Genomic DNA, 18906 nt, shown 5'->3' with positions numbered 1-18906 from the left:
ATTCTTTCAAACATCTCTCTTCTTTAAAGCACGTTTTAAGCCAAACATGACCTCCGGTTCCTGAATGAGTTATCAGTTATGATGGTTAAAAGTGTCAGTAAGTAGAAGAACAAAGTTATCAGTAATGGTCAAGTGGAACCATAACATCTGCTACACCTGCAGCAAGCAGACATTTCGCCCTGTCATCTGTAGGAAGAAGCACAGGTGTTACTAATAACGCCAACGATGACTAATCAAGTGTTCGGGTGAAAGTGACAGAGAGCCAGCATGCACGATCAGGAGGCAACCGACTTCTGACGAGTGAAGCCGAGGCGGAAGGGTCTCAAAACCTGCTGAAAGCTGATTTAAAGCTGCAGTTCGTCATTATATGACGACTAGGGGGCAAAAAAACAACATTACAGTTTCGCTGTTTATCTGTGGTGTGTCTGTTATCTGTTATCTAGTATTTATCCATAGTTTACATATAGCAGGTAATATAACAGTAGGCTATACAGCACAAACAAATGATGTCACACTCCAATAAATCCACACACACACACACAGACCCACGCACACAAATCTGACGTCAATGACCTGAACCGAAACAAAACAAGCAGCAGCTGACGTCTGGAAGTGAATAAGACAGGAAGTGTGGTGATTTTTGACTTTCACAATAAAAGGGCGTAATATGAAAACAAGTTGTGTAATTACAGTAGTGCAACACAAATCTTATATTTACTATCTTCACATTCATATTCCTTTCAGATATTCCATCTCACAATAAAAAAAGAGATTTTTTAGAGACAAGTCGGGCAAATAAATATAATTTTGCAGAGAAGAAATATGTGTTTAATCCATCCTGTCCCATTAGCCATCTTGTAAAGCTCCATATTTGGTTCCATCGCTCTAAAGCTATAGGCTTTCCAACATTTGAATTAATTAACAATTCCTGCTTTAAATAAGGAAAATTGCATTGTTGGATGCATTAGTAGATTAAGACCCTTAACCCTCCTATTCATGTTCACAATATTAACACTATAATTATACTTTAGTGAATACATATCATATGCTTTTTTTTTTTTAATCTTCAATTGCTTTTATTGTTACAGTTCTCTTTCCAAACGTAGCTGCTCTTTTATTCTGAAAACCCCAACACCGGAAGCACTATTATTAAAAACCATCGGGTTAACTTGACACGGATCTCTGCCCGAGGAGCGGAGCGGCAGAGCGGAGGACACCGCGGTAAGTGTTCCAATGCAATGGGGAGCCGGGAAACAGGAACCGCGGCTGCCAGGCCACCGGGACCCCCGAGCCGGGCGGCTCACTGCGGGGATGAGGCGCCTGCAGGCGGCGCAGGGTGTCTCCTCACCGGCCTGGTCAGCTGGAGGCAGAGACCGTGCAGGACTTCAGCCCTGTTTGCTGCAGCCAACGCGGTGATCTGGTAGGCGTCATGACGCAGGACATCAGACTGACTCCCATTCTGATAACTCATATATATATATATGTGTGTGTGTAGCCTATATACATATGATAGATATGTATATACATATATATAATACATATAATATATTTCTTAAAATCCCTTTAGTATGATGATGCTACTCCAATAATAATGTTTTTAAGGGCATATAATGACTCTTTGTTTTCAGTTATTTGTATAACTACCAATGTCGACCAAAATAAATGGTATTTTTAATATCCTATATAATTCATATGACATTGCAAAATCAGAGGTTTCTAAACAGTTTACTCTGTTTATCCTGTTTGTTTGGAATTGTTTTAAACATATACAATATATATATATATATATATATATATATATATATATATATATTCTCTGAAGACTTTCTTCCGTTGATGAACTGGAGACGTCAGTGAGACCTTTGTGTGGTTTCCCTTCAGGTTCGTGGCCTTCAGCTCCTTCAGAACCTGCAGCCTGACGGCCGTCCTGCTGGCTCTGCTGGTCGTCACCGCGACCGCCAGAGACTTCGCTCGGTCCAGATCCACAGGTATCACCAAAATACCATGTTTATATATATATATATATATATATATACTCTATATATATATATGTGTCTATGTATATAGACATCTCAGGGGTAGAAATATGAACTATTTCTATCATGAAATGCAAAATATCCATATTAGTAACTTTCTATGAATTATTATGATTCTTTTAAATATACTTGATGAATCAATTAGTCGACAGGAAATGCAACAGCAGCTGTGTTAATAATCGATGAGTCGAATGAGTCATTTGTTGAGCCAAAAGGAACTACATTTATCTGCGTCTTTTCTTTATCTTGTTTAAAAGTGAAGTAAATATCTTTACGTTTTGGTCGAACAGAACAACGAATCTGAATACCTGTCTTTAAACATTTTTATCCATTTTCTGTTAAATGAATGAATAAAGACAATGATATGCAGATTAATCGATGATAGAAACACTCGTTAGTTGTAACTTCCTGTCTTAAATCTAATTATTTTGTTGTGTGAACCCTCAGTTACTTTGTATTTATACGGGTTTAGATACTAAACTAAAATGTATAAATTGAGGTTTTTGACTGGTTAGTTGACAAAAAGAGACATTTAACGACACCAACGTGGGCATTTTTTAAAAAGTGTTTTCAGACGTGTAAACTGATAAATTAACCAATGAATCGAGAGATTATTGAATCTCTAACTGAATAACACTGGCGTCAGTTTTTCCGAGCTGCTCGGAAGTCCGGATGATTTAAACCCTGGTGGTGACTCGTTAAGTCTGATGAGGAGGATGAGACACAGCTGGTGACTCATCAGCCGGACCATCGCTCTCCATTCAACTCCTGTTCAGATGCGTAGTCTTCATGTCAGTGATGTTGTTTATCACTTGGAAGTCTGCATTTTTAAAATCTTGGGGCAAATAGTTCATTGTAAACATGAGTTTATGGTCTCAATCTCTAGTTTCAAGTCTTCTTCAATACAGCATGATGTTCATTTAGTAAATCATGGTCCATTTAGAGTCAAACAGACCATAAAGCAGGGGATGCTTTAGGGGCGGGGCTACACAGTGATTGACAGGTCTCTACCAGAGACTTATATGGCGTCTCTACGTCACTCCTCCTCAGTCCAGATATGGTCACTTCCTGTTCACTGGTTGCAAAAAATAGTCCATGATGGCGACGGGCAAATGGGCGGACTCGTGGCTTCCAAACGTCAATCTGAGCAGATCAGACGGCGTTGCAGACACAGTGTGCATCTCGCCGTAACCTGCAGCATCTCTGCATCTCTGCATCTGAAAAACCTGCCTTCAGTACTATGAAGTACAACATGTACACAAGCTTCTGTGTACTTTTAGTCGGGGGCTGATTTTAATGCTTAGTTCCAATGAAGGGACATATTACTGTTACAGAACAAACAACACGTTAACAATAGTGTTTGAGTTTCTGTTTCCTGTTTGAACAATACTTTAACCGCCTTATTTATAGATATGTAATAAATGTAAGGTATAATGTAGTTATGAGCAACTTTTTAAAGTGTTTATGAACGTGTAATTACTATGATTGTATTACTACACCTGCCTTGTTCTGTATCGTCACTCTTTATCTGTTCATACTGCAGCCTTATATTTTATACTCTTATTATTAAGCCGTTTTCCGTTGCTGTGACCTTCCTGAATAATGGATCTCTTCTCTCCCACAGGAGCGCACTTGTGGCGCAGCATGACGGCAAGGTAGGACAAAAGCATCTGAAGTGGATGTTTGTTAGTGTGTGTGTGTGTGTGTGTGTGTGTGTGTGTGTGTGTGTGTTTGGTGTTGGTTTTAGTTCTAGAAACACATCTGAGAGGCAGATCTGTGTTCAGGGTTCATCTCATTGGTTGAGAGCAGTTTGTGGGCGGAGTCAAAGCTCTGGGTTATCTTACAGTCTGATTTAATCGGAAAAGAAGAAACTTAAAAATGTAACTTTAAAGTAAAAAATGAATAGAATCATTAGATGGTGGTTGATTTTGTTCATTTATTAAACATCCTCAAAGGTCAGCATGCTAGCTTATTCATACAGACGACAACCGAGATATTTTAGAAATGAAGTATTGATATCACGAACGCTATCCATTAGTATAGTTTTTATTTCTATGTTTTGCTTTTATACAGCTATGGTTAGAGTCTGTGTCTCCACTTCCATACTCTCATATTTTGAGTGTTATTAATATCCCCAAAAAGAGACAAAACGCACAATAAACAAAATGTGATTTGGTGACAGCCCCGAGCTGCAGGGTCGTCTGGGGAGTTAGAACTCAGATACCGAAATCTGTTAGTTTAATAAGACAAGACTGCAGTATTGGACCATCAATTATTATTCTTTTCTGCATTAATGGAGAAGGAAATATATTTGAAAAATCCAGGCTTCTGGAAGTAAAACTCTTCTCGTAGTTGTGAGAGTTTCCATTTAATTGTTAAGCGAATTTTTAGAGAAGTTTTGAAACGTGGTTTTCGCGTGTTATGGTAATATCAGACAGAAACAGCTGATCAGTTTGAGTTAAATGTTCGCTACGTCACAACTTATTTTGCAAAATCGTTTCAATATCCCATTTAATGCATCAGCTATATTCCGACAAAGGCAAGAGCGTAAAATACATTTTTTTGCGTAATTGAGGAAGTTGTATAGAATTTCTACTCTAACTAAGCGTAACGAGATACTTCAAAACGCTCATAAAAACACGTTTATGGAAACACGGCTGGTGTTTCTGTGACAGCACTTCAAAAAGAAAAGAAACTCCTGGAGTCATCAGCTGTGTTGTAAAACATCTGTTTCTTTTGATGGGAAATTAAAGGTACAAGTCTGTGGGCAATAAAATTTTCAAATTTTTAGTTTCTCAATAAAATTGAAAGATAAAAGTCTACTTCACATCCCAAGGTGCATTTCAGTTAGAAACAACCAATCACTGAGCTTAAAAGTGTGTTCAATGTGCCGCTAAAGATCACGCTGCGGAGAGAGATTGTGGGATAAATTCAGCTGCTCAGATGTGAATCTTTCGTTCCCTATTTCAACAACAAAGCATCCTGAATCACAGCTCTTCTACATGGTAACACCCGCTGAGTCTTCTGGGTATTGTAGTATGTAAATTTACTGAGAAGTCAAACCTCTGTCTCATCCCGAAAATCTGCACTAGGACTGTTGAGAACTTGCAGTCCTGCCACAGCTGATTGGTCTCACATGACTGTCTAATCTAATCCTCTCCAAGGCTCAAACCATGTGACGGCTCAGGTTCAAGTCGCAGAACATCACACACTCACCTTGTGACACATGAAAGCAGCGATGGAGGGATGGGGGGGCACACTGCTGGAAAAAAGTATTGATTTCAGATATAGCTACCGGCCGCAGCCTGTACGTGCACCGCCGACGCCATAGCGGAATATCCTATTTAACATAAGTTACCCCGGTGTATATATACATATATATACTGTATATATATATATAAAATACTCGTTTGGACAGTTCCTTCTTGACCAAAAAGGAGTTTGACAAATCAGATCTCAACCCAATGTCCACTTACCAGCTTTTTCCAGAGCTTTTGACCTCATCACATGGTCTTCAAGAAAATAATAAAAGAATGCGATAGTTTATTCATTCTTTATTTGTAATTCTTTATTCTTGGTATCTGTATCTTATCCCCAATTGTCCTTGTTGGAGCTTCATCTGTAGGTACTACGATAAGGTCTGGACAATATATTGGTATTCTATCGATATCGGGATATGAGACTAGATATGGTGTTAGATTCTGGATATTGTAATATTGCAGCAAGTGTTGTCTTTTCCTGGTTTTAAAGGCAGTAAACAGTAAAGTTGATGTAACTTTCTGAACTTACCAGACTGTTCGAGCTGTTAACTTCATCATTATCTCCACATTACTGATGATTATCTATCGAAAAGTTATTTAAAAAAAAAATATATTGTATTTGATTTTCTCCAAATCAGCCAGCAGCGATACAATCTGTCTGGAGCTAATGCTAATACAACACTCCAAGTTGCATTGAGCTACTGTGTTGTTGAGCTGCTGTATTCACTCATGAGCTCAATCGGACATTACGCAGACTTTGCACCAGAAAGATAAAACAAGTAAAATCTGTTTCATGTCCGGTCCAACTAATTTGGACATTTGCGTTCTCACACACAGCTCCTCCGGGTAATGTCGAGATAGGTTCAGGGTTTCAGTGCATGTGTCAGAGGGGCATTAGGCAACCGGTGTGACTCGGCCTGGTTCAAACCCCTGGCCTCATTTTGAAAGCGAGTGTGTGAGGGAGGGAGGGAGGGAGGGAGGGGGGGTTAAACCGTTACTCGATGCCAGCCCTGAAGGCTCAGTGGGATTCAGTTGAGGTGATGAGGATTTGTGGGCGCCAGGCTGGATGCAACACATCTGAGTTATATAACTGATGAGTGCTGGTGAGTCCAGGTCAGGGGCAACTCAGAGCGTTTCGGGTATAAAGACGCACAAACAAACCCGAAGAGCTGGGTTTCCATCTCCCAATATAGTATCAATCATCAGGGTTAGAGAGACTGAATGCAATGTGTCGTCAATAAAGACTTCAAGGAGAAGGAGGTATTCACAAAATTCGTTTTAAGAGGAATCTAATGATTCCATGACAACATGACAAAGTCAAGGTTCATTTACAAGCTCTTCATCATTAGATTTAGTTGGTTCAGTTGTCCCCCAAACTCATTTTGGGGGAAAAACAAAATAAGTGATTTCAGAGAGAAGTGAACAGAAGGATCTACGATTAGTTTTTGAAGGATACGTCCAGGATGTAAAACAGGTTCATCTGATTCAAAGGTAAAAGAAGCTAAAGTATAAAAGAAAACCACCAGACCTCCTGGAGGTCGAGACAGAAGACAATGAAATGTTTTTCTTAATTTACTGTTACAATCATTAAAATACATTAAATATACCTTCAGTAGCTAGCGTAGCATAGAAGTGCTAATGGCAGTTAATGGCCTCTCCTATTGCACAACGTTGAGCCAGGACATGCAATCCGATACAACTGTTCTGCTATTAGTTTACTTTGATGAAGCCTATCATGTTCAAGTTTTTGTCAGTTTTATTTATATTTATTTTATTTTATTACTCTATTAATCTGATTGATGTTTGACCAGTAACAGTTTGATTCATTATCACGCTCTATCCTAATTTGCATATCTAGCACTAAATATCTCTCTTTACCCCTCTGCCTTCCTCTCTCTCTCTCTCTCTCTCTCTCTCTCTCTCTCTCTCTCTCTCTCTCTCTCTCTCTCTCTCTGTCTCTCTCTCTCTGTGACATTTGGCCAGCAGGGTCTGGATTTTGTTGTTGTCACCTGCTGTTGTCTGTCAGAGGTGTCTTGTGGGTAGTTGTACAGGCTCAGAGCAAGTCTCGGGCAAAGGCTTGTGGGAGATTAGCTGCTGACCCAAAATGTGAGCTGACAGCTGGGATGTTTGATCCAACAGTGTCCCTCCCTGTTGTGTGTGTGTGTGTGTGTGTGTTATATAAAATTAGAGAGGTGCACACAGTAAAGTGTAGATTTCCGACAGGTGTGTCATGGGCGGAAATGTTTGGGCTCAAAGTCGTTGTACAATACAAGTCATACAATAAGGATAACTCACCAAGCTGTCTGCAGCAGTGGTCTGCAAGGTGTGCACTGCTAGTTCCGTTAGCTTTTAGCGATTAGCCAAACTCCCTGTCCAACGAAACAATACAAGTGAGCTGCACAGCGGTTGGCGTATTGGTAGTTCTGTTACACACTGTCCAACATAATAACAGGGTGTTTCTCTGGGACTCAGAGTAGCGGCTGGGGTGGGATATGCACTCAGCTGTGTTAACGCTAGCGGCCCCAACCAGCCAGATAGGAGTAGGGAGTGAGAAGTAAGCAGGCTGTCAAAGGCAATATAAAACAGGCAATACAAAGGTGTGAACCATCGCAACCACGAGAGGTCGTTGAGCAGCCAGCCTCAACTGGACACCACACCCGTCTCCTAAAAATGACTTTCCCATACAGTTTTGCGGATTACATTTTGCTTTTAAATGCATCACAAATACGTTTAAAATCAGTCCACAGAGGTCCGTTAAGGCTTGGATGTACCACAACAGACTGCTGTTTGTGTCCCGTGTCAATGAAGTACTTTTATTGTGTTTTTGTTTTGTTTAAATGTTCTTGTCGTTTTAAGCCAAACCATGATGTTTATTTTACTAAACCTAACGAAGCAGTTGTGTTGCCTAAACCCCATGAAGTCATTGTATACTGTTTGTTTTATGTTGTTCGTTAACCACGTCTTAGAAGACATTTTAATCACTTTTTAACTTCATTACTTGTAACTGTTTACGATGGCGACTAATGAGATCAGAAAACACTCATATTGTCTTCTGCAGGGCGATAATAAAGAAGTAATTCATCATTTTGTTTTCACTTGTTGGATTATGAGTGTTTTTCTTCTTACATTTCACGAAAATGAGATCCTGACTTAAAATAAAGTTACTAGCACCTGCACCACATAAAGAGCATGATCATAATCTTTCAGTGTGAATATGAAAAGACTCGTCTTTCTTACATGTGGACAAACGTGACGTGACTTGAATAAATAGTTTTTGTTTTTGTGGCTTTGAGGAAAGACTAGCTGTGTTCCCACAACAAACACAAAGTGTCTTAAGAGTTGTGAAACCTGAGCTGTGTGTATGTGTGTATGTGTGTGGGTGTGTGTGACTCAGCTGTTTCTCCTGGCTTGAACTGATTCAGTGGCGTGACTTGAAGCAGTTGAGCCAATCAGATCACTTGACACAGATGTGTGTGTGTGGGGGGGGGTGTGCTTCAGAGCAAACCCTCTGATTGGACGGAAACCGACTGGTAGAAAACAACACAACAAACATGCCATGAGATCACAGTCAAATGACGCGGCCGAGTCCTACGTAAACACAGTCACAGTGTCGAAACATGAATTGCACTTCCAAGAAAGGATGCGTGGAGTAACGTCCACCTGTCAAAAATCTCCTGCTTCAGATGATTTAATTTTCTTAAATCTGGAGCTTGAATTTGTGAGGGCAATTTTAACCTGCGTACAAGATGAATCACGTTTTTTTTATATTTTAGAAAATTAAGTTTTGTTTTGTTATTCTAGTGCACTGTGCTTCATTTTAGGGAAGAGGTTATGGCAATTGCAGATCTTTTACTTAAAAAAAATAAGTAGTTTAAGTTTAGTTTAAGGACTCGGAAATATATAAATATATGCGAAGATATATAAGTGACCTGATGAAATGGAGATTTTCTAAGTGAAATAACCTGCTACTCTTTATGCTAAGCTAATTTAGGCGGCTGTTGGCAGTTGCTTCATATATGTCCTACAGATATTAGATTGGGATCGATCTTATCATATGACTCTGAGAAAAAAGTGTATTTTCCAAAATGTCGAGTGTTGGTGAAACACTATTTTCGAAAGTCACATGTCCCCTCTTATCCTGCTGTCCATGCCATGTCACTGACACAAGATGAGGTGTGTTTGGGAGGCTAATTGGATTGGTTGTGGTGTTGGTGGTGTTGTTGTTGGGGTTGGTGGTAGTGGTATTGGGGTTGTTGTTGGTGGTGCTGGTCGCGGTGGTAGTGAGGTTGGGGTTGTTGTTGCTGTTGGTGGTGGTGGTAGTAGGGTTCAGGTTGTTGGGGTTGAGGTTGATGTTAGTGGTGGTGATGGTATTGGGGTTGGTGGAGGTGGTGGAGGGTGTTGTTGTTTCTACCCCCCCTAACCCCATCCCCTGTCCCCCTGATTGCTGCCAGTTGGAATGTAGTATGACCAGGTTATTTTTAGACGAGGCCGCTTGAAATACTCCAACCGGGGCTTCATTGAGGATAAACACAAGCTGCTCTCTCACCGTGTGGCACGTAAAAAACCTGAGTTTGGCTCAACCCTGATTTTGTGCAATCATTCTTTTTTATCACCACAAAGACAAGTTCTAGCTGTCTCTATCATCTTGACTATCCAGTGTTTGGCTGCCTTTAATAGCGTCGTCAAATCTTCTGAAAATACCCAAAGCTCTTGAGATGTCTCCTGAAGATCGTGGGGCAGGACTGAGGTATGACTGGAGTTGTGTGTGATCTGGTGAAGATTTTAGACTGTAACTTAAAGGGTGTGTTCTCCCAAATCCTTTTTCTTTTCTCTTCTATTTTCTCACTTTCTCTTTTGTTATCTTGCCCTGTTGTAGTTTTGGTGTTATTTGTCGGGTATAAACGCTTAAGAGATTTATTTTGTGTTACAACAACAGAGGTAAATGGAAATTAGTTCATGGTGCTTAAATAATTTAGTTTTTTTCTTTCCAGAAACCATTTTCTCCGTTACCCTTAGCTACTTTAACTAAAGACTGAGCATGAAAAGAGAAGTGGTAACTGAGAAAAATATATATTTGTTTTCTGAACCTTTAATGCTCCCTATTAAGCTAGCACATAGGGGAGTGCAATCTTCTATTTGTTTGTGTTCGATTTGTACAATCAGTTTAACAGTTTACGTACTGTATGACCTCAAGTCATGAAGAGTGAAATTCGCTCAAATTATTTGACACATTTGACTCATAATTTCAGTCTGAACAGATCAACAACATAAACAAAATGCCATAGCTCTACTTGGAAAGCTGTACACAATGTTGCGTCATCGCTCCCCATCCGTCCATAACACTTGTGGCTTATATTACTTTGGCTTTGCATCCTGGGCAGACTAGCCTTTTGCGAAAGCATTTACTGTAAACTCGATCAGCTGGGACTCTGCTTTCTCACTTCATTAATGTCAGCTCACTTTATATGTGGCTTTACGCAGAACATAAAAAGGTATTAGTTGCTTCAGAGTCAGGGTTTCTGTGGTATGTACCCACACAGACAGGTGGGTCAACATCTTTACACCCCTTCTTCCCAATCACAAGCGAAGAGCTGGGATGCGTTTGCCGCCATTCCTCGCATTGTTTGTCTAGCTCTATTTTTAAAGCGCCGTCACCGGGCTTGTTAGAGGCTCAGACATGCTGCTTCCTGTGTTGTTTCAGAGATTACTGGTCTGGTAAAGAGTGACATCTGCCCGACAACTACTCATGTGGTGCCGCCACCCTCCTTCCCCGTCTGGGAGTCCTCCTGGGAGTCATGACAAGAAAGTTGGACATTTTTCTGTTGGAGTGACGACTGAAGTCTTCGGACTATAGTGAAAACACATCTTTAGTGATTGATGGACACACCAGTGGGAAATGGCGGTGGTGGTCTGGAATGATCTGGAGCAGTGAAACATGATATATTCACTTCTCGGTATCCGAAGTGTTCGTGGAGCTCAGACAGCATCTGACACGAGGGCTGAAAAATGTCAGGATTTGCACCCCATGCGTATTAACATGACAGTTATTCTTCTCAAGTTGTGCAGATGCTTCTGGATTAAACTCGTGAGGTGGAGTTCAATGGAAAATCTCTGAAGACAGAGGCAGTCAAAGAGTCAGATGGGAATATATATATCTCAACCCTACATAGTCTGAATTCTAAATCCAACTGTATATGATCCGTCAATCACATCTAATCTGTTCAACTCTAAGAAAAATACATATATAGATACATATATATATATATATATATATAGTTGGTTTCATGATGGCCCCCTTGCTTTGCATCAACTTGCCAGAATACCAGTATTCGTCTACATAGATGGAGACCTTTGGATACAGCCAATCAAATCTTATGCTATTATTGCTTCACGGCTTCACTGTCACATGTCTGACCCATCATGATTCTCTGGAAATCAGCGTCCTATAAGGAGCATGTGCCTGGAAGTCGAGTAGGGGAGCTGCGGGTTCACCTTTCGTCATAAGGGTTATGTGAGACAGAGCTGGGTGTTTGGGTCAGGTGGGAGGGGTGCTGGGTGTATATGAGATACTCTAGCTTCTCGTGGCCTCTCCTGCTTGTTCCTTGCAACCTGGCAGATACATGATTGGGGGGGACGGAAATTTAGATGGGGTAAGGGGGAGAAAGGGTAAAGAAATTAAATGGAAGGACGGAAGGGTGGTTTAGTTTCTCTTTCTGTAGCAAACAATGTGATTGAACTGATGAATGGTCTTCAAAACTATTACAAACTGTAGTGTGTTTTAGATTGAAGCTGGTAGCCAGTGTGGCTCTATAGGGACGATCAATAATATATGTTGGTTAGTCCACCACCTTGGTACAAATATCCAATATTGGACAAATATCTCAACAACTATTGGATGAATTATCATTAAATTGATTCCAGTAAAATATCTCAACAGCTATAAGATCAAATGGCTCAAAATGATGTACAGACATTTATGGTTGAGTATACACAACGAGGCTGTAAAGGCGGAGTAGTCGGCGTGATGACTTTCAGTAGTCTCATCTAGCCACTTGTAAGCAACTGCCTTTTAAAGACACTTAAAAGCATAAAAAATCACGAGAGGGGTGTTTACTGATCTCTTAAGCTTGTGTTAACTCCAGACCTTATTCAGGCATCTAACCCAAACCTAAAAACTCAAAGACGAGGGAACTGGAAGTGCAAAAAAGCTGACTCACTTCCTGGTTTTCGGACTCATTCCTGTAGCAGTCTATTCTAATGACGATTAACGGACTTTTCCACCATGAGATTGACATTTGTGGTTTTAATGACTGAGGTTTACAGTATAATAATGTAATTTAACAATATGTCATCAGATCTCCTAACCCTAGTTTGAGCTCCTCTCTGACATAGTGGACAACTCTTGGAAAAGTATCTTTTCTAATAAAATGAATGCTCTGTAAGACAACAATCACACGTTTCCCAATTAGCCTATTAACCTCACAGCTGTGTTAACTGGTGGGAACTTGCTTAGCTGTTGTGGTAACTCGATCTCCATGGTGATTTCACAGCAGCTGCTTTCACGACAGCTGCTTTCACAGGACATGTAGTTCCCATCCTCCGTTGGACTTAACGTTTTCAATTAATCTGATGAAAGGTGTTGAGGCAGTTATCTTGCCCCTGTTTCACTGTCAGTTTGATTAATTTGATCCGAACCACAGTGGAATTTTTTCTTCAGCCATTAGTATGCTTAAAAGAAGTGACATGTTGTTCTTGGATGCTAACAAATTTATATTTGTTTTGTATTTGTCAGCTGAGAGAGGAAGCGGGACTTCGGCTGCCTCACACTCTTATCTATTTATCGCACATGACTTACACATGAGCCACATGCGTTTTATTTTTATAGCTGTTTTATGGGATGTGAGCATGAGAGCTGACAGTAGAGCTTAAACACGAGATGCTTTTTGGGAAGACCAGGAGGTGGAGGGGAACGTTTCATACCTCACCAGGTGGTCAGGCAGAAACACAGCATGGAAAACACGTTCACATTCCAATTCCCATCTGTCACCTGTCTATTAAGTCATCTTACCAGTTTTATAGTAGGCTTCTTAATTTAGACTATGACATTGCATTGGATGAGCTTTTTTACTAAATTTGATCAATGACCCTCAACCAGTATAATACTAAGCCTCCAAATAAACCCCTTCAATCCCCCTTTTGGTCAAGTCAAATGTTAAGACTATTTTTAATGCAAAGTCACTACATATCAGTAATTACATGCTGACCATCTACATATACCAACACGTCAAGTTACTTTATTTATAAAGCACATTCAAAGACAATACAAGTTGAGGAAGTGTTGAACAAAATTTCAAGGTACAATTTAAAAATCTAGACCGAGCAACTGCCAACAGCTTCAGGACAGATGGTCTCAGAGTGCTGAAGGAGACTAAAAAGAGACGCAGCAGATGTGGAGATTGGCAGAATAGGGGATGTGAATGAATGATTGGGAGGCGATATTAGCCCCAAACACTACAACAATGATCAACACTGTCGACTCTAAAGTTTACAAGCTTACAAGTATTATAATTTGAATTTGGCTTTAGCAGTAGATGAAGTTGAGTCATCTGCATAGCAATAAAAGTAGCGCTGCGACAGATGATTATCGTCATTATTTAATAATCAATTAATTACTTTTTTGATTAACTGATTGTCTTGTCTATAAAAGCATAAACAACAAGGGAAAAAACATATAACAAGTTAAACGTTTTGGCAAAGAAAACTACTTGAATAAGGTTAGAGAAAGATTTTCATCGTTAAACAAAGCCTGTCAGACGTATGTATGGCCAACTATCCACCTTCACAATGGTGCAGCCCTAGCAGCATGAACTGGTATGGTAGGTGAGTTATCTTTAAGATGACTAACATTGTTTTTCTCTGTCTTTTCTTGAAGCTGGGAGATCATTGACTCAAGTCAGGACAGCCAGTCTGGGACTGGACGTCAGCTCAGCAACTCCATCAAACTTTTCCTCCAGGAGACATCGGCTTTCAAACAGCAAAACCCTGGCAAGGTGAGGCAGAGTCGCCCGATGACCCCAGACCGATCTGAACCGTCTTTACTGAGTTATCGCAGTAAAACTGAGAAGCATGTGGTTATCAGGCTTTCGGGCATTTTGCCCATCCAGATACAAACAGATTCCTAGGATTAGGACTAAACATGTTGGAGAAGATTTGGGTGAAAATAAGCCAGAGCGGTGAATCTGTCGCAAACCTCCACTTAGTGGACTTGGTCTGAAATCATGAACATATCCTTGATTTTAAAGTGAAATAAATAGCCCAAAGAGGTTTCTTTAGACTGTTTCTGAATTGTTTTTAAAGAAAGTTGAAGAGTTTGCTCACGTAGAAAAAAATGTTGTTTCAGGCCTAAGGATTAAGCATGTTTTCCAAAATGCTAAACTTTTCCTGAGAAACTGATACTAACTGTGTGCTATAACTAACGGTCATTGTCTTTCTCTTCTAGTTTTGCCTGCTGGTTTGCAGTTTATGCACCTTCTTCGCTGTCTTAGGACGCTACATTCCAGGGATTGTTGTCTCATATATTCTTGGTGAGTAAACTTCTGCTCATGATGAGACCATTTCTATCGTGCTAGAGTCTTCTTGCATATCCAGTACAGCTGGAGGGTCGCTGCTTGTTTGTTCTGGTGTTGGTTACCTCTAGTGGAAGCTAAGATACAAACATCATCTGTGCTCCTTTACTAGTTGGAAGAAAACTCTTTCACTGATATTCAGACCATTTGTTTTTGGTCAGCGATCATATGAAAGTCACCACCAGCGAAGACACAATTCCATGATTGTATCTTCATAGAAAGCATCAATGTCTGCTTTCTACCACTGGTAGAGTCCACCTCAATGGAGTCGTGACACTTGCATGTTTTTTGGTATGTTAATAGATTTCTATGGAAGCAAATACTGATGATACTATATGTTTTCTCTCTTGTTTTCTCTCTGTGCAGTGCTAGGCATTTTCCTGTGGCCTCTGATCTTATCTCACGAGGTTGGTTTGTGGCTGGAGCCAGTTCTGCAGAAGCTGGACTTTGGCATCGGGGAGTTCCTTCAGAAAATCAAAGAGAACCATGGTACATATGAAACGTGTCAATATGTAATATGTTGAACAAGTTTTGGCCTCTATGAACTGGACAAAGATGGAATCGCAATAAGCATTACAGATATTTAAAAATGTTGTACATTATGTCTGTTTATCAAACCCCGAACATCCTCCTTCTTTACTTTTTGTATTCAGTGTTGGAGTAGGAAACTAAATTAGTTGCATCAATGTTTTCTTCCTTTCAGAGAAGAGAATCATGCAGGCTCAGACTGAGAAAGAAGGCATTGAGTCGGACCTCTCTTCCATGTTTCCCAAGGTTGGTGGCTCATCTCATCTCAATCTAATGATGCATCTATTGACTGTGACAGGGTCCAATTAGAGCTTATTGAAATCCAGTACACATGATCCACATCAGCATCACCTGAGCCAAAGTCAATGCCAAACGACTGGTTACAGATTACATGCAGTTTTTTCACGACTAAGCTAATTAATTCCAGAAACTTTGCAGTAAGAGGACCTTGTGTTGAGTGATAATCGCAGCACGCACAGACTTGAAAGACTTGACGCATCTATCTCGAGTTTGCAAAAGACTTCTTACAAGACTTTGCAAGAAGACAACTCTGCTTACTGGTTAAGAGGATTTCTGCATCCTGTGGCCTTCAAGCATAGTGCACACAGCAAACTACTGCTTCATTATAATTTATCCTCATCCAGTTAGATGTATTTCTGCCCCCAGATCAGCTCCGTCTGTACACTCTAAAATGTGTCTCCCTGTGTGTTTCCCTCCTACAGCTCGACTCCACAGTCTGTAAGGAAATGTCTGTGTCGGACACTGAGGTGTCTGATATGACGTGGACGGACAACGGCACTTTTAATCTGTCAGAAGGAAACACACCACAGACTGAGAACTCAGAGGGTACGTTTTGTGCTTGATTCCTATCAATAGGCGGTTTTGGACCAGAGGAACCTTTTCATAGTTGTAAGAACCCCCATTGTTATTGTGTCCGCACCACAAGAACTAGGAATGATCGTAGCTCTTAGGACGCCATTTTGAGAGATTGTTTTTTATTTCAAAGTAGGTACTCCAGCACACTCCGTGAGTGGCATAGTTTACGTAGATTGGTCATGAGCCAATGCAGCACTGTACGAACCTGTTAGTCGAGTAATCAACAGACAAGACTGAACACGGAAAACAGCTCGTAACGAAAAAATATGGAAGAAAACACAGACGAATGAGCTGCTGCTCAGCTAGCTAACCCAGTAATGTTAGCACCAAGGCTAACCTAGTAGCATAAAGCACATCCGCCGAGCCAAAGAGGCCGATTCACACTGAAACAGCAATCGTGAAGGCTACTTTGCTTGTGTTTGTAGGATTGTGGCATGTAACAGTTAAAAAAAGCTGAGAAAACTCGCTGCAAACGCTGACGTGAAAAAACAATGAAGGTGTGTAGTTCCTCTCAGGAAGGTCCCAGAACGATTTGGTCCAAAAAACCCTAATTTCTTGTCCGCTTCTCATCAAATTGTTATTACCATGCCTTATTAAACAATCTGTCTTTTTACGTCACAGACCTCGACAGAGAAGAGGCGTTCACTGGAGGCCTTCCAGAATTCCCCTCACTTGACAACGGTGCAACGACCAACGGTGACGACGACGATGACTTCAGCCTCAGCCTTTCCTCGCCTCCCCCTCAGCTGCCGATCAAATCCAAGCATACGCCTTCTCACAAAGACCAACCCGCCGACAAAGCCCTGGAATTGGTCAACCAGATGGCGGGCGACTTCATCGCCGCCGCCGTCACAGCCGCCATGCAGGAGAGAATAGAAGCGGCGATTGGCTTCGCGGCGCTGAGCTCCGACTCTGAGCGGTCAAGACTCCCAGATACCACCAGGCTGCTGGAGCTGGCGGAGGAGTCGGACAGCGACGTGGAGGACTTTGAGCTGCTGGACCAGTCGGAGCTGGAGCAACTGGAGGGGGAGCTGGGGCTGGGAGAGGAGAAGGCCCGGGCCAAGAGTGACAAGCCGGCCTCTCCTGGATTCTTCTCCAAACTCCTGAGTCGCCACTGATCGATGAAGAGTACAATCTGCATGGGAAAGGAGGAGGGCTGACAGAGGACATGTGGAGGGGAGGCCGGGGGGGGGGTTCTGGTCACAGAAGGGGGGGTTGTGAGAAAACAATGTTTCCATTATCTTTTCCCTGTAGAGCTAACATCAACCATTCAAAACAGTTTGTCAAAAAGAAATGCAGTCGGAAGTTACTTTAATCAGATCATCTCATCCTAAAGCCGAGATCAGACTACATGATATCAACCAGATAATGACCCGACCTGACAGACGTCGGGATGAAAAATGAGCGCTGGGTGCCACTATTGCTGGGTTTTGTGTGATAGTGAAAAACTACTAATGAGGCACCTGGGACCCCGCACAACGTCCAAACCCCAAAAATACAACTGCGAGGTGTTGGTGTGAGCGAGAGGAAACAAAAGTGAAAATAATTCACTGTGGAACTTGGAGGGGGCTTTTGCCTGTGCAATCTGCACATGTCACTGCATATTTATTTATTTATTTATCTATTTATTTTTTCAACATTTATTTGGTCCCTTGTGCGTCCCCTACAGTTGTTTGCCTGTACTGCCCAGCAGCCAGGTCAGAGCGTATTTGATTAGCCTACTGGTCCATAATGGTCCATGACCATCACGATATACGAACATATCGTGTAGTCTGATCCCGGCACAAGTAGCGGTTGATGATTTTAGGACTTTTGGGCTGCTTTTGGTTCTAATCAATTGCTGTAGTTACATTTGTCGTTTCAAAGCAATTTGTATCACCTAATCAGATCTTTAAGATTAATTTAGCATTCATAGATAGTATACAAACACTTATTTACAGGAATTTGTAGACATTCACTTGGCAATCAAAACCCCTTTTAATGCTCAACATATGTACTACTGGTTGGATGGTTGACTATGAGGATTAAAACGTAGGAAACCTTTTTTTTATTTCCTTTTTTTATTTTATATGTAAGTTCTTTTTCATGAAAAATGTATGTAGTAGAGTAACTTTTATTTTATAACAACATGCAGCAGTTCTCAAATACTATGCATTGAAATCAAATTTTGAGACATAAACATATTTAAACAATAAAAAAAACTTTTGCTTTCAGTGCTTCCATGAATTTCACATGGCTCATTGTGGTTGACTTTGCATTTGGATCATCCTCTAAAACAAAATTGCAAACTAAATTTAACAAACAATTAATGGTGATTGATGTTCTTTAGAGAAATATTCTCCCAACATTAAAGTTTTGGGCTTTAGAGTCTGAGATCATGGGTGAAAAGGCGCCAGTGGTGATGAGATGAGGCCTGAGATGAGGCTCTGGACATTGTTGGTACTGTGCCAGAAAACGATGGATTGCGCCCTCCCGGTTGAAGGGAGTTCAAGTAACCTGGGTTCACGAGCGAGGTCATAATGGAGCGGGAGATGGACAGGCAATGTTGGTGCGGCGTCAGCAGAGATGTACCGTTGCACT

General features: G+C 40.9%; 1 protein-coding gene across 2 annotated transcripts; it reads left to right on the top strand.

Annotated features, from left to right (window-relative positions):
- The first annotated feature begins 1200 nt into the window (after positions 1-1200).
- On the top strand, positions 1201-17488 carry retreg1 (reticulophagy regulator 1). 2 transcript variants are annotated; one of them, XM_079173422.1, is made up of 9 exons: positions 1201-1420; positions 1882-1988; positions 3661-3691; positions 14229-14346; positions 14796-14880; positions 15289-15411; positions 15626-15696; positions 16173-16296; positions 16948-17488. In XM_079173422.1, exons 1-9 carry the CDS (start codon positions 1239-1241, stop codon positions 17442-17444), a joined length of 1338 nt encoding a protein of 445 aa, XP_079029548.1. In that variant the 5' UTR covers positions 1201-1238; the 3' UTR covers positions 17445-17488. The 2 variants fall into 2 exon arrangements, with proteins under 2 accessions (XP_079029548.1, XP_079029549.1); XM_079173423.1 differs by lacking the exons at positions 1201-1420; positions 1882-1988; positions 3661-3691 and adding an exon at positions 11306-11386.
- The last annotated feature ends 1418 nt before the right edge of the window (positions 17489-18906 follow it).

The sequence above is a fragment of the Pholis gunnellus genome, assembly GCF_910591455.1.
Source record: "Pholis gunnellus genome assembly, chromosome: 14".
NCBI lineage: Eukaryota > Metazoa > Chordata > Actinopteri > Perciformes > Pholidae > Pholis > Pholis gunnellus.
Note: the sequence above shows the minus strand (reverse complement) of the source record. Positions and strands in the feature narration are given on the sequence as shown.